This window comes from Chrysochloris asiatica, unplaced genomic scaffold, assembly GCF_000296735.1.
Source record: "Chrysochloris asiatica unplaced genomic scaffold, ChrAsi1.0 scaffold00027, whole genome shotgun sequence".
NCBI lineage: Eukaryota > Metazoa > Chordata > Mammalia > Afrosoricida > Chrysochloridae > Chrysochloris > Chrysochloris asiatica.
Window position 1 is genome coordinate 5,713,586 of NW_006408545.1, and position 16,723 is coordinate 5,730,308.

The 16,723-nt window shown below is 36.8% G+C and overlaps 1 protein-coding gene across 1 annotated transcript in view; it reads right to left on the reverse strand.

Annotated features, from left to right (window-relative positions):
* The window catches only part of SLC35F1 (solute carrier family 35, member F1), a 608,564-nt gene that overhangs the window by 271,630 nt on the left and 320,211 nt on the right, over window positions 1-16,723 (reverse strand). The window contains exon 2 of the mRNA XM_006839890.1: window positions 6,806-6,981. Coding sequence (XP_006839953.1) covers window positions 6,806-6,981 — 176 coding nt within the window. The remainder of the gene's footprint in view (window positions 1-6,805; window positions 6,982-16,723) is intronic.

A 16,723-nucleotide genomic window follows, 5' to 3' on the forward strand; every position in this document is an offset into this window, starting at 1 on the left:
TTTTCTTCAGCTTCACTCTGAACTTTCATGAGCAACTGATGGTCTTGTTTTTACTAATGATATTGAGTTTTTCACCAACTCTTACCAAAAATGTAGTCAATTTGATTTCTGTGTATTCCATCGGTAAGGTCCAAGGGTATATTCATCTTTTACATTGTTTAAGAAAGGTATTTGTAATGAACAAGTCATGGTCTTGTTTCATGCAAGCTCCAGCATTGTTTCTGTTACCAAAGCCATATATTCCAACTACTGATCCTTCCTCTTTGTTTCTAACCTTCATATTCCAATCACCAGTAATTACCAATATATCTTGATTGCATGTTTGATCTATTTCAGATTGAAGAAGTTGGTTGAATTTCATCATTGCTGGTTTCAGTGGTTGGTGTGTAAATTTGAATAATAGTGATGTTATCTGGTCTTCCTTGTAGGTATATGGATATTTTCCTATCACAGATAGGATTATACTTCAAGAGAGAACTTGAAATATTCTTTTTGATAATTAACGTGGTACCATTCCTATTCAATTTGGCATTAATGCCATGGTAAACCATGTGATGGTCAGATTAAAAACGGCCAACACCAGTCCATTTCAGCTCACTAATGCCTATAATATCAATGTTTATGTGTTCTATTTAATATTTGACAACTTCCAATTTTCCTAGATTCATACTTCATACATTCTATGTTCCGATTGTTAATGGATGTTTATAGCTGATTCTCTTCATTTTGAGTTGTGCCCCCTCAGCAAATGAAGATCTTGAAACCTTTATTTCATTCCCATCATCATAGTCAACTCTGCTTTGAGGAGGCAACTCTTCCCAGTGGTATTCTGAATGCCTTTAAACCTGAGAGATTCATCTTCCAGCACTATATCTGACAATATTCTGGTTCTCTTCATCATGTTTCAATAATTAATATTCCGATGCTGACAGTGCTATATTGTTAGTCATAAAGTTTTCATTGGTTAAACATTCAAAAGTAGTTTGCTTCTCCTTCCTAGTCTGTGAGCTCAGCTGGAACCTACCTACCATGGATGTACCCTGCTGGTATTTAAAATACTGGGAGCATAACTTCCAGCATCATAAGGACACACAAGCCACCACAGTGTCATAAACTGACTGATGAGTGGTGGTCATCTCATTTACTTTGGATATATCAGGAAGGACCCGTCTCTGGAGAAGGACATCATGCTTGGTAAAGCAGAAGGTCAGTGAAAAAGAGAGAAGACCATCAAGAGAAAGATGGACACAGTGGCTGCAACAGTGAGCTCAAACATAGGAACAACAATGAGGATGTCAAAGGATCAAGCAGTGTTTCATTCTGTTGTGCACAGGATCGCCATGAGTCAGAGCCAACTCTACAGCACCAAACTACAACATATATAAAGGAAGCAGACACTTTGAATTCTATTCATGTTTAAGCAAAAGTTTCCCATTTCCCCCAAAATAATCATTTGCGGCAAGAAAACAAGACCTGAATTGATTTCTTTTTTGCATCACTTTTCTGCTTTGACCCACAGTCTTACCTCACTAAATCTGTTCTTGGGGCAAAAAGGAAATGGAATTGGAGATAAAACAGAGAAAAACTGACAAAAGGAGATAAAATCAATGCTTGTTTTCAAATTCTCTGGTTTATATACACTCAGAAGTTAAAAATTGCCTTTACTGAACATTTTGACCAAAGATTATAAAGAAGAATCCTTATAAAAAGCGGTGAAATATAGAACAAAATTTTACATTCTTATTAGATGCAGACTATCTGAAGCCATGGAGGTTGGATGAACTCCTGAAACTCTGTCCTGAAATAGTCTTTAAACTTTAAACCAAAAATACACCCTGAAGTCTTCATAAAACCAAACAATAGTTCAGTTTAACTAATGAAGTACGTCTATCTTGAGCATTTTGCTCTTTTAAGATCTTTCTATATGGCATCAAAGCGACAAAAACAACTCAAAAGATTAGATAGGGCACTTAGGGGCAGTGAGTTTACATTAATGGAGGAGGTAAAGGAGGGTGAGCAAGGTTGCTCAAGTCAACAGATGTCAATGTTATGGAGTTATACATGTAGAAATGGTTTATTTGATGCATTTTATACTGTGCATTTTCTTAACAACAAAATAAAATAAAGAACTGCTTAAAGTAGTTCCGGAAAGCAGCAGAATTTAAAAAAATAATTGATAAGATAACTTTATGGGAAAAGAGTCTGATAGCAAATTTTTTACCATCAGATTTGTATACAAATTTGGGTAAGATTTGTATACAAATCTGGGTAAGATTTGTATACTGTTTTTACCTTGTTTAATTTTTTTTACAAGCCTATCACATTTCTTCTACATCACAAAAGCAGGAAGAGTCAGAATCCCCCACCCCACCCCCGCCCAATTTCATTTATGGTCTTTGAATGTTAACGTCCACTGCTTCCTAGTTTCAGCTGGTATATAGAATTTTAAGGAAAAAGTTTTGAGGAATCATTTGAGGATTTCCTGGGGTCATCCATATGTTTTTGGAAGCTTCCCTATGCTGTTTTAGTTATATTACTGAATCACTTCATAGTACACACAGCATGAGCAATTTAATTATCAGAAATTAGTTCTCAAAAGTGGTTAAAAGGATTATATTAAGGTTATGTTGTTGTTTAGAGCCATTGATGAAGTTCTAACTCATAGTGACCTTGTATAGAGCTTCTGAGGAGCAGCTGGTAGATTTGAACTGCTGACCTTGCAGTTCAAACTGACCTTGCAGCCCAGTGCTTATACTACAGTGCCACATCAGAAATGTTATAGCCATCTATATTTTATTTAATTTTTCAAATTTGATGTATTTTCAATGGAATTATGCTCTTTCTAATTGATTTATCTTTTGGAAATACACTTTTCTTCATAAAGTTATATAACTCAAGTTCAGTTCTTCATTATGAACAGCAAGACATTTTTTAATTTTAGAGGCAGCCCTAACCAAGGACAGGACTAGACTTTGAAGGTGCTCAGTAGAATTCAATTTCTTTAAAGAGGATAGTCGTTATGTTTGTAGGAGTCATTAATCATTGGGAGGCAAGTTTAGAATGTCAGTTTGAATCTCATGATGGAACCTACATCACATCTTTTGATCATTGATCCAATACAAACTTGATAGAGAGAATTCAGTTCCACTGTTAAGTCAAACTTTGGCAGGTTTTTGCAATAACATCAATCTTAATGCTTTTGGGGAGTTTTGCACATTTATTACATTGTGACACTCATAATTTTTCAGAAGGTAAGTGGTTAGAATGATAAAGATTTGATTAAAAATATATTTCTGAATCTAACTTTCTGTTATGTGGCCTTACGTAGGCTGATGGTGGCATAAAGTTAATCTGATGGTTCATGGGTGTAAGTGATATTTGTGCTAGAAGAATTAGCAAGAGCAACATGTGATTCAGTCCTAGTCTGCAGCCCAATAGACAAAGTGGTCTGAGGAGTACTGGACAGGAAAAGACATACTGTGGTGATCAGAAAGCTTCCCATTGTACACACCAGACTTTTCTCTTTTCATCATACTATTATTCGTTCCTCACCAGATCTTGAGATGCATGAGTAAAGAGATTGTTATGCCTCCAGAGCATACTACTGAAAAATCAGCCTATACAAAATTAATGTAATTACTATGTTGATTTCCAGATGTTTAATGCCAGTCTATTAAAACCTATGAAGAGGAAGCTTAAAACAAACAAACATTCTTCATAAATAAACATGTTGCAAATGTAGTGATAAATCAAAGCAATGGTGAAAATCTTCAACCAATTTAGAAATTGGTTCCAGCCATAGCTGACTGGGATCAACAGTTAGGGTTTCCTAAGGCTCTCTTCAGCCTTTTCTTTCCAAAGAGCCTTCACCTTCCTTGCTTCTCCCAGTCCTTGGCCTCTTTGCATTTGGGCCTCTGCCGTACCCAATCTCCCTCACCAACATCCATGACGATACCTCTCCATTCAACTGTTCACTGAACTTTGAACTACAGGCCTAGTTTTCTATGCAGGGTTTTGAAATTTGGGGGAAAATCCTCCTTTTGTTCAAAATCAAGATCTTTTTATTGGTTCTTTTGTGTCTCCCTTCCAGCCCTGTTTCCCCTGAGCTGCACATGCAGAGGCCGGGAGTGCCCTGGAGGCACAATGGTTGCTGTTGGGTTGACTCTGACTATCACTGACTCCACATGCATCACAGTAGAGCTATGCTCTGTAGAGTTTTCAATGACTGATGTTTTGGAAGTAGATTGCCTGGCATTTTTTCCTAGGTGTCTCTAGGTGAACTCAAACCTCAAACCTTCCTGTTAGCAGTAAGTTGTGTTAACTATTTGTACTCTTCAGGGACTTCTGGAGGCAAAAAGTTCTGGTTTAGGATGTGCCACTACCACTTTCTGATGCCATAGTCTTTAGCAGGTTTCTGAGGTTGACTAATCCTCAATTTTTTCGCTTATAAAAATTTGAATAATAATACCTATTTCCTTAGATTGAAAGTCTTAAAGAGATAATTCACATACATAGTGGCTGGAACATTATAAACGTTCAATAGAAGGTATTATTATAATTATTAACTTTGGATCTTTTGTACATTTAGGCTTCTAAGCTTTTCAGATCTCTACCTATAACTGGGAAATTACTCTCTCGGTTTCTTAGGCTATACATATATATATATATATATATATATATATATATATATATATACATACACACACACACATTTTTTTCCCCTCTGGAAAAGAATATAGAGAAGATCCTGAAGACTGGTTTCAATTCATCAATTAATTCTTTAGTAGTCTAGCATACTGTTTGGTTCTAAAACTTGCTAGATAAGGTAAATTTACCACTTTCTCATAATTTTATTTTACTTTTGTAATCTTAGAATTTTCCAAAATTGTTCTTAATGTAATCCTAAAATTATTAATTATACTCCTTGTACTGGGATAAATATTTTTATTCTTTTAGTATTGATTCATGGTTACATCAAGTGATTTTGAAGTCAAACTTCATAGATTATTTTTCCTGAAATGGTCAAACTACTACACATTTCTCATAATAACAGTCTTTCATAAGTGGATTTGTAATTATATGCTTCCCCTATTTCCTCACTTCCTCCAGTCTCTGTCTGGATTGAAGCACCAGTGGTGAATTGGGGGAAGGTACTATTAGCTACCACACTGTATATAGTTCAAATAATTAGCTCACTTATCAAGCTGAGGAAACATAACTGAGATTCAATGTCTGTATGTTGCTGGGGACCTTCAGTAGTTTGATGACCTGGTTTTTGGTTGACACTTTAGTCTTAAAGTAATTTGCTGTTTTTGTTATTAAATATTGTCGAGTCAGTTCTAATTCATAGCGACCCTGTATAGGGTTTCCGAGGAGCAGCTGGTGGGTTTAAACTCACATGGTGTTGTGAACCGCTGGCTTACATTAAAATTTTAAAAATAAACACCAATAGCACCAAGTTTGGAGAAATAAATGAAATTAACTTCTTTAATTCTTGGAAGCAAATCCAAAATGAAACTTTTTCAGTTTTATCCTCCTCTATCGCTATGAGTTGGAACTGACTCAATGGCACTTAATAACAAAACAACATGATAAAACCTGGTGCTGGTAGTGGTTATGTGCCAAGGAATTGGTTTGGACTCACAGTGACCCTGTATAAGGTTTCCAAGACTATACATTTTTGTGGAAGCAGGAAGCCTCATCTTTCTCCCCAAGGAAGATAAAACCGAGTACTGGCCAAATCATTAAAATTAAGCAATATTATTCTGGAAAGCAATCCAAATAAGGAAACGTAAAAACAGACACTGATAAGCATTTCTTATAAAAGTTCCAAAGCAGTATGACTATTAAGAATGATGTATACAGGCAGCCTTATTTATCATTAAAAAAGACACATAATGAAATCCAAATCTATTCATAATTGGGGTCTTGGTTTGGTGCTACAGGATAAGTTTAAACCACCAACCACTCCTCAGAAATCCTATACAGATATAATTGCTATGAGTTAGAACCAACTCAATAGCACTAAACACCAAGAATTAATAATTATTTTCTGTTAAATATTTTACAGTCAACAGCTGCTATTGGGGGAAATTCTTGGCTAATTTGGTGTTATACATAAAAGTACTTATACCAAGACAGTGGTATAGTTATTAATCTCTGAAATGTACTTCTCAGGGATATACTCCAAAGACTTTCAATTGCACTAACCCTTTATAAGTTCCCCCAGCATTAACTCTTGAAGTGGCCACTCAGGACTTGATTAACTACATAAGTTATTCTAAGTTTTGACAGAAGAACTTTCCTGATCACTTTTGACAGTTTTCTTTTCTTTCTTTCCTCCTGTGGTATTACTATAGTTGTTTGTGCTTACAATTTTTATCTTTCCTGAGATACTTTCCCAAAGAACATATATTTGTCTGCAATGCTCTTAGCTTTCACAGGGCTAGCATTATTTAGAACAGCTACATCAGGCCTATTCCAGGTTTCAGGGAAACAGTCTATTTAGATTCATTGAGCGGTACAAGAAATGTCAACAGGAATTCAAATAGTGAGCAGTTGCACATTTCTGCCTATAACTGCATTTCCCACTTCCTACTGAATTCATACCATTTATTCTTGTTTTTTATTTTTTCATTCAGTTTGTTTGCTGTATCACTGCAAAATACAACAGTAAGATTTGGGATTTTTGAATAGTCTTACTGATGCTATAAATGACAAAAAGTTATTGGTTGTTAACCATGATTCTTCTAGCTGTTTCTAATAGAGAAACCAAGCCATATCCTTGGTGTTTCCACATGCTTACCTTGTCTGACGGCTAGTGTGGTGGTATACACCAAGAAGAGAAGGATGTAATTGAGGAAACTCTGGAAGACTGGTGTATTGGCATGGAAATCTTCTGATAGGTACTTGCTGGTCAAGCCAATTCCACAAATAAGGAGGGATAACACTTGGCCCAGAGCCACTGAGATTAACATTTCCCTAGGAAATAAGGAGAAAGACAGCAAAGATCAGCAGGAAGTCCATTAAAACAATAGTCATTAAAATTTATTGAGCACTCATATTGTGCAAGAGGACAAGTGCAATAAATGTTATTTCCTTTAAATCATTACAACAATCCTATGAGGAAGGTGCAATTATTAACTATAGTTTTACATGAAAGGAAATCAAAGCTTGAAGGGTAAAGAAGGCTGCCAGTAGTCACATAGCAAGTAAGTGGTAAGAATGAGATTTAGTCCTAATTTCTACAGAACCCAGCTTTTAGTCTCTACCTCTTGGGGTTTGTGAGAAAAATTAACACCGCTTTATGCCCACCAGTATTAACAAAGCGTTCAGTGATACTGAGCGAGTACATAAACATTGACCAAAAGGCATCCTATTCCGGCTTCATTCTTATGTACTTGTAGCAATTAACTGAGACTCTTTCTTCTATCCAAGAAACACCAGTAGTACTGTGGTTAAGCACTCAGCTGCTAACTGAAAGGTCAGCAGTTCGAAGTCACCAGTCACACCACAGAAGAATGTGGCGGTCTGTTTCCATAAAGACTGTTGTTGTTAGGTGTTGTCAAGTGGGTTCCAACTCACAGTCACTTTACGTACAACAGAGTCTATGGCATCCTCACAATTGTTGCTATGCTTGAGTCAATGTTGCAGTGATTGTGTCAATCCACCTGATTGAGGGTCTTCCTCTTTTGTGCAGGTCCTTTACTTTTCCGAGCAGGTCCTTAGAAATCCAATAGGCGGATCTACTTACTCTATCCTGTGGGTCACTATGAGCTGGAAATAACTCATGAGCAACAGGCACAGCATTTCCTTTTACCAGTGGTGATTGAGTGGGAGAATTCTTGCCTTCCATGTGGGAAACCTGGGTTCAATTTCCAAACTCATGTGATGAGACTACCCATCTCTTAGTGAAGGCATGTGTGTAACTATGATATTTAACAGATTTCAGTGAAGCTTCTTGACTAAGAAAAACTAGAAAGAAATGCATGGTTATCTACTTCCAGAAACCAGCCATTGAAAATGCTACAGATCACAACGGTGTGATCCTGTTGTGTATGGTGTCACCATGAGTTGCGGTTGGCTTGATGACAGCTAACATCATTTCCTTTGTCTAGTACCCATCTGTCCTTTGTCATACTGGGCTAGTTCACATGTTTTAAAACCAGAAGCTATACTGTAGGTATTTCAAATACCAGCAGGGTCATCAACGGTGGACAAGTTTCAACAGAGCTTCCAGACTAAGACAAACTAGAAGGGAAGACATGACTATCTACATTTGAAAATTAGTCATTGATAACCTTATAGATCCTAACAGAACATTTTCTGACGTAGTGCTAGGAAACGGAACAGAACTGGGCAGGGTTTCATTCTGGCACTCAGAAAGAAACCATAAGTAAAGCCTATCTGACAGCAACTAGCGAAAACAACACTTCCTTGACAGTGTGAAAATTTTAGTCTAAGAACACTTAGGTGAAAGGGCTGTTGTTGTTGTTGTTGTTAGGAGCCATCGAGTTGGTACCGACTCATAGCTACCTCATGCACAGCAGAACGAAACACTGCCCAATCCTGGGCCAACCTCACCACTGTTGCCATGCGTTAGGCCATAGATGCTGCCACTTGGCCAATCTATCTCATTGGGGGTCTTCCTCTTTTTCTCTGACCCTCCCTCCACCTTACCACACATGATATCCTTCTCCAGCAACTGGTCCCTCCTGACAATATGTCCAAAGTATGAGAGACGAAAGTTTAGCCATCTTGGCCTCCAAGGAGCACTTTGGCTGCACTTCTTCCAAAACGGGTTTATTGGTTCTTTTGGCAGCCATAGCACTTTCAATATTCCTAAAAATCCATCTCCTTGTCTATTCACAGATTTTGATCTTAGTGCATTCTAGGAAATGTTATAAGCATTAGTCTAACTTCTCTTTTGTTCAAGTCACAGTTGTCTGCATGTCAAAAACTTGGTGCTCATGAAGGAAATTCAGCGATGGAGGTGATCTAATAAAACATTTCAGTTAAGTAATTTTTTCCTATAACTTTTTAATAGGCAAAAAGTGCCCTTGTAGATCACTGTAGTGAAGGCTAGGACTTCATGATACAAAGAAATAAAATGCCAGCCTGGGTTTTATGGTCACATCCACCATGCTCTGACTCAGGAATGGCTCTCGGAAAGGCAAAGCAGGCTTCTGTCCTCCCTGAAAATCTCATCTGACTTCCCTGATTTATTGATACAAACACGTATAAAATAAGACAGGAGCAGTATTTATAGACAAAAAAGATTTAGGTAGAGAATTTGTGAGAGTTATATACCTCCTCCCTCATGACTGATGTGACTCCATTTTTTGGAAGGACATAAATTCGGCAAGAACCTCATGGTATCTTAGTTTTTAAAAACTCTGGGCCCATGAGATGTTCCTAAGGTTTACCAGTCTCAAGCTGCTATAAACTTCTTATCGGTTGCCTTGTTTCCAGATGTTGCAGTTGTTGATTGCCGTCAAATCAGTTCCAACTCACAGCAACTCTGTATAGGGTTTCCATGGAGCAGCTGGTGAGTTTGAACTGCCGACATTAAAGTTCAAATGACCTTTCAGTCTAGTGTTTATCCTACAGTACCACACCAGGATTCTGACCCCTCAAATCTGAATTCAATCTTTATAAATGAGTCAACTAAATATTTTTTAAAATAATGTTATAATGCCAGTCTTCAGATTAAACAGTTGCCTGTAGAATTCAATGATTTTTAAGTCCTGTAGTAAATTTTCAACAAAGATGTTTTTCAACATTTCCTCCCATCCTCTGACATTTGTGTTGCTCTTCCTAAAGGAAAGTGGATCATTTTTCCTTTTCTTGAAACCGAGTTGCCCTTGTCTTTTGGTTTTAAGCATTGAATGGCTCAAAGAAGTTATCACAATAAAAAATTTAAAAAACACAAAAACTTGAGTCAACTGAGAATGAAAATACAACATATCAAAACCTTTGGCTTGCACTGAAAGCAGTACTCAGAAGAAAGTGTATAGCAATAAATGTATACATTAAAAGGCAGAGGAGAAGAAGACGAAAGATCCCGAATTAATAGCTTACAACTACAACTCCAGGAGTTAGGACAGGAATAGCAAACTAAGCCCAAAGCTACCAAAAAAAAAAAAAAAAAAAGGGGGGGTAATAAAAATCAGAGCAGAAATAAATGAAAGAGAGAAAAGAAAAACAAGAGAGAATCAACAAACCAGAAGTTGTTTTAAAAAAAAAATCAATAAAATCTTTTAGTAAACTGACAAAAAGAGAAAAAAGATGTAAACATCTAAAAGCAGAAAAGAAATTGAGAACATTACAAACATTTCTACAAAAATAAAAAGATTAGAAGAGAATGTGACGAACAGTGGTATGTCAACAAGTGTGATAAATTAAAAGAGAAAAGGAAAAATTCCTTGAAACACATAAATTCCCTGCATTGACTCATGAAGAAATAGCGCATTTCAACAGACCCATAACAAAGAGACTGAATCAATCAAAAACTTCCTCTGAAAGAAAAGTCCCAGATCAGATGACTTCACTGGAAAATTCTATCAAGCATCTATAGAAAAAAAATGGCTCCAATCCTATTTAAACTTTTCAAACAAATAAAACAGTAGACACTATCTAACACATTCTATGAAGTGAGCATGACTTACGTGTTGATACAGCAAATCTTCACAGAAGCCGATTGCCACATCTTACTTCCATGGAGGCACTGGCAGATTTGAACCACTGACCTTTCCATTAGCAGTGGAACACTTTAACCACTACACCACCATAATCCTCATTCACCATTACAGCGATGCAAATGAAAACTACCGTGAAATATTCTCAGTGGAACAGTAAAAATCAAGAAAAAGGAAAACATTAGGTGTTGTTGATGTTGTAGAGAAACAGGAAACCTCAGTCACTGCTGGTAGGAATGTAAAATGATATAATGACTGACTGTGGAATAGAGTTTAGCAGTTCATCAAAATTTTGAATGTAGAACTATCATATGGCCCAGAAACTTGAAAAGACCTGAAAACATATATACACAAATATTCACTGCAGCACTAGCCATAACGTATAAACAAATGCGGTACATACATACAATGAAATATTCAGTCATAAGAGGACTGAAGTCCTGATGCAAGTTGAAACTTTGAAAATGCTGAACTTAGAAAATACTATGCTGATAAAAAAGTCAGTCACAAAAGGACAAATCTTGTACACGTGCACTATATGAAATAAATATATAAAAACCGTAGCAGATGTTACTCATGATTACAGGGGTAATGGTGGAAAGGGAAAGAGGCAGTTTTTGCTTAGGGTACCTTGCGTGGATTTGGGAAAAGATTGTGAGAATGGTATTGGAACAAATAATTAAGTTATTATACACTGAATTGTATATGTAGAAATTATTGAAATGCTGCTATGTTTTGTTGAGTATATTTTCATCACACACACACACAAATCTTGGCAATATCTTATATTATTCCTCAACAAAATCAAGCCACAAAATTGTTTTGGATTAAACCGACTTCCTCGAAGAGGTTAAGTCAAAGTCCTGACCCCTGGTCTTGTTTGGAACAGGGGTTTGGAGACAATACCATCAACACGAAGTTGTATTGGAGCAGGTTTGTTTCTAATCTCTCCTGAGTGGTGTTTTATGAAAGAGATCAGAGATAGAAAGATAGTGAGAGGAAGGACAGCCATGTGACAAAGAAGGCCGGTGTAGCTGTAAACCAAGGAACTCCAAAAACTGACAGAAGATGCCAGAAGCTAAGAGGAAATCATGAAACAGTTTTTCTTCTAAATTCTCAGAAGGAATTGACACAGTCATTACGCTGATTTGAATTTTAGACTCCAAAACTGTGATGCAATAAATATCTGCTCTTTAAAATGAACCACTTTGTAGTCTGTTGTTTTACAGAAGCTTAAGAAACTAAGACAGAAACTAAATAAAATTTTAATCCTGATATTTGGCACCACAAAATAGCTACCTCCCTGCTAGACACTATGTATGCAGAAATGAATAAGACAATGAAGACTAATTGGGGAGCTATTAAAGCAAGATTTTAGAGTTGGGATCCCAAATAAGTTACAACAAAATGGATTCAGTTAAAGTAAAATAACAAAAATGAACCATATTTAATAAGTTCTTATTATTTGCCAAGTCCTAGATTTAGATTTACACATACGATATATTTTAATTTTCCCAAGGAATTTATAAGTTAGACATTTTTACTACTGTTCTCAACTTAAAAATAAGTAATTGGACGATGCTTAGAAGGTTAAGCAGCCAGCCCAAGATCACAGAACTAACAAGAGGAGAAGTTTGTAAGAAAACTTAGGTGATGTAACTATAAATCTCATCTTCCTAATTACTATGTTATACCTCCATTATGGACTCCTGGTATGGCACTGTGAGTTAATGTGCTGGAATGCCAACTCAGTTTGAACCGCAAGGTCAGAGGTTCAAGCTCACCAGCCACTCCTTGGAAACCCTATACAGGGTTGCGAACCAACTCGAGGACACTTTAACAACAACAACTTCCATTACGCTGTCAAAAAATACTCTCCTCTCACAGATTCTCATACAAAGAGCATGGTACAAGAAAACTAATGGCAATTTTCCAGAAATACTCTAGAGAGGATGAGAAGACTAACAAAGCCAGCTAAACTGGCTTTCTGATAAAAAACTCTTCCACTGAGACATCTGTAATGTGCACCTTTCAACAAAGGGTCAACACAAACCTATATTTTTATCTCTTCAGCCAAACAAAATAGCAACTCTGCTGTATTTAATTTCTTCTTAATTAGTGGCCATGTCAGTCAGTTACTGCCAGTGTCATTTGATAAGAAAATGCAAATTATGGTTTAATCAGTCATGCTAATAAACACAACATGGAAGGAATGGAAGGAACCTTTTATCAGATTAGTTCAAGACCCCTTTCCAGACTACAGGGAGCTAGAAATTGTAGCTATTACAGTTTGCCCTTCTGAGCCAGTTATTAGAATCACCAAAGTTAACTATCTATAAACTTATTGCTGACATTCTGCTAACTGTATAATGCGCCCTGTCTCCCCCACCCCAATTTTGCCCCATCAAATGCTATTTTACCACAAGAAAAAGTCCATTTGCTAACTTGTCTCATGGAATGTTCTTCCTACCACTCTCTCGATTTCAGGATCTCAGTTCGTTTATTAGTGTCCTGTTCTTCTAAACTACCCCCAGAATTACCCTGCCTTAGGTAAGCACTACAATAGATCTGCGGTCCCTTCACCTAACTCCTCACTTCGTAATGCTCTCCAAAGCTGCGTTAAGCTGCTTCTTCTCTAAACCCTCGTTTCTTCTTGCATTCACCACACTGTACATCTCCTGGACTCCATAAGGAATGGGGTTCACTTCATTCATTTCTATATTCCTGGTGCCTTGGGGACTGCCTGGTGGAAAGGAAACAGATGCTCCACAGATACAGAATGAACAAATGAATGAACAAATTTATGAGAGAACAAACGTCTGTCAATGAAAAGAGTGAAGTCTTAGAAGATTTGAAAGATGTCTGCTTGTCTTATCTTGAAAAACTACTAGCTCTGAAAGACAAAAACAGCCTTGTTTTTACTGTATTCCATCTGCCATTTAGACATTGAGATTAATAAGTTATTTTCTGATACATTTCTGAACAAGCTTGGTAAGGTGCTATCTTGCAAAAACGATGCTAAATATGGTGTCGGATGGAGTTTTTGCACATTGAGCTGTTGGTTATTCATGTAGTATATAGAATAGCACACCAGATGCATTCTAACATACAACACATAGTTCCTATAATTTTAGTAGCAGAGACAGAGTAGAGGCTATGAAGCACAACATTTTCATTTCCTTTGTTTATATATTTAAAAGGACATGTATTCGCTTTACATTCAGAATGACTGGACAATGAAAAATATATGAGTCTCAGAAAATACAGCGCTGCTACTAGCTGAATACCTGTTACACTAGAGCTTGTATTCATCAGGTCTGACATAACCATTACCACTGGTACTTTGTTCTGTTAAAGGAATAGAGTTTAGAAATTGTGAATAAACTGGTATTACAAATGAGATATTTAAAATTAAAGAAAAAATGCCTCCTATTTTCTTTCCTTGGTTAATAAGACTGCATTCTTTCAAAAGCAAAAAGAAATTTCAATATAGTGTTACATAATCATACTGCTTCATAATTCTTTGGTATAAGAGTGAAACAATTGTTATCTTGAATTAAAGCACATCAACCTTTTCATGGAGATATTCAGATAAACATTTCTCAGGTAAGTCATGTCAGATCTGAGTCAGCACATGAAATTAGGTATGCATACATAAAGAACACTTAGGCATGCCACTTGAATGTGAGAGAAACGAGTGCTCTACTATGTTCTTTGACAAGATTCTTGTTTTCTTCCTTCTTACTCCAGCTACCTCAAATTGTACTCTTTAATAAGCCTGCTCTCTGGAAAATTGAGGTTAAAATAATGACCTTTAGGTTCATCTAGTCTGTAATTCTAACTTACTTTTAGAAGATGCTGGTGTATATACACCAACTCTTAAAATTATTATCTTTAATCATACACTCTATTCCTTTCATGAATTTCATGAAACTCTTTGGTAACCATCAGCAATGTTTATTCTTTAATTATGTGAGAATCCGGGAGTTTAGAAATCGTTGTTGTTGTTGTTAGGTGCTGCTGTGTTCTGACTCATAATGATCTTATGTACAACAGAAGTAAACACTGTACAATCCTGCGCTGTCCTCACAAAAGTTGCTGTTTGAGCCCATTTGTTCAGCCACTGTCTCTTTAAGGGTCTTTTTCTTTTTCCTGACCTTCTACATTACAAGCACGATGTCCTTCTCCAGGGACTGGTCCCTCTTGATAGTATGTCTAAAGTATGTGAGATGAAGTCTCACTATCTTTGTTTGTAAGGAGCATTCTGGCTGTACTTCTTCTAACACAGATTCATTCATTCTTCTTGCAGTACATGGCATATTCAATATTCTTCATCAACATTAGAATTCAAATGCATCAGTTCTTCTTTGGTCTTCCTTATTGGATGGTGGTACAAACCCACCACCTGCTCTGCAAGAGAAAGATGGCATTGTTTCTTCTGTATAGATTTATAGTCTTGAAGATCCTAAGACTCAGTTCTACTCTGTCCAATGTTATTGCTGTTAGGTGCCATCAAGTCAGTTCTGACTCATAGCGACCATGTATAGGGTTTCCACAACCTTGTAGCTCAAACTGACCTTGCAGTCCAGTGCTTATCCTACCATGCCACACCAGGACTCTTGTTGTTGTTGTTAAGTGCCACTGAGCCAGTTCTGACTCATAGCAACCCTGTACATGGTTTCTGAGTAGGATCCCTATAAATCAGAATCTACTCACTGGTGGTGGGTTTATTTGGTTCATTGTCCAGCTCTTACATGTATATGAGGTGACCAAAAAAATCATCATTTGAGTCTGTTACATCTTAGTCCTCAAAGTGGCATCTTTGCATTTTAACACTTTGACGGTTATGTGCCGTGAAGTCAGTTCTGACTCATAGCGACCCTGTACAGGGTTTCCAAAGCTGTAAATCTTTACAGAGCAGAAAGTCTTATCTTTCTCCATTTCTTCCGTGGAACAGCTGGTAGTTTCAAACTGCTGACCTTGAGGTTCACAGCCTGATTCATAACCACTACACTACCAGAGCTCCTTTTTTAACACTTTAAAGAATTTTTTTTTTTTTTAAGTTTTTATTGTGAGTTGAGTGAAAGTTTACAGGGCAGATCATCAGTTTTACATTGAACAAATTATATACTCTGTTACATTAGAATGATTATAATCCTCTCTCTCCATGTTCCATCAGTTAACAGTATTTCTCTCTATTCATTTTAGCTCTTTAAAAAACAAACAAGAAAAGCACTCAGGCATATACAATAATTTAAACCACCAAAGGGCACATTCTGCAAGCCTGCCTCCTGGCTGCCAGCTCTCAGTCCCTCTCTTTCCATGAATCTAGAGTCCTCAGCTGCTCCCTCTCTCCATGTCCCCATCTTTGCCTCTATCTCTGGTGTCGCTGCTTCTCTGGATAAGGTCCCACGTTCCGCTTGTGCTCTTCTCCCTTGATGGTCCTAGGAGCCTCTGTTTCTGAACTGTAAGGTTAACCACTCCAGTTTTTGTTACACAACTTCTCTCTTTACAATTGTGACAATCTCAATTAGTCATGATAACAATTAACTCACTATTGAATCTAAAGAGATCTTTTGCAGGAAATTTCCCCAATGCAATATATCATTTGATTTCTTGACTGCAACTTTTAAGGTGTTGATTATGGATCCAAGTAAAATGAAATCTTTGAGAACTTCAATCTTTTCTCCATTTATCGTGATGTTGTTTATTGGCCCAATTGTGAGGAGTTCTGTTTTATGTTCAGGTGTGATCCATATAAAAGTTGAACAAAGAGAAATAAACAGCAGAGGAATGCAAAGCATATCGCACTTTAATTCATTATAGGAGTCATTCCTTAAAATTTCTGAGTAGAGGAAATGAAATAAACTCTGACCATAATGCCCCCAAGTTTCTCCACTTATTCCATTAATTAGAATCAAATCTTGCTTTTAGTATGGGGAAAATATTTTAGTAAGAAGTAAGGTAATGGTTGACTAGCAGTGTGGCAAGACCTGGGGACTCTTGGGCCCAGAGTCAGTGACATA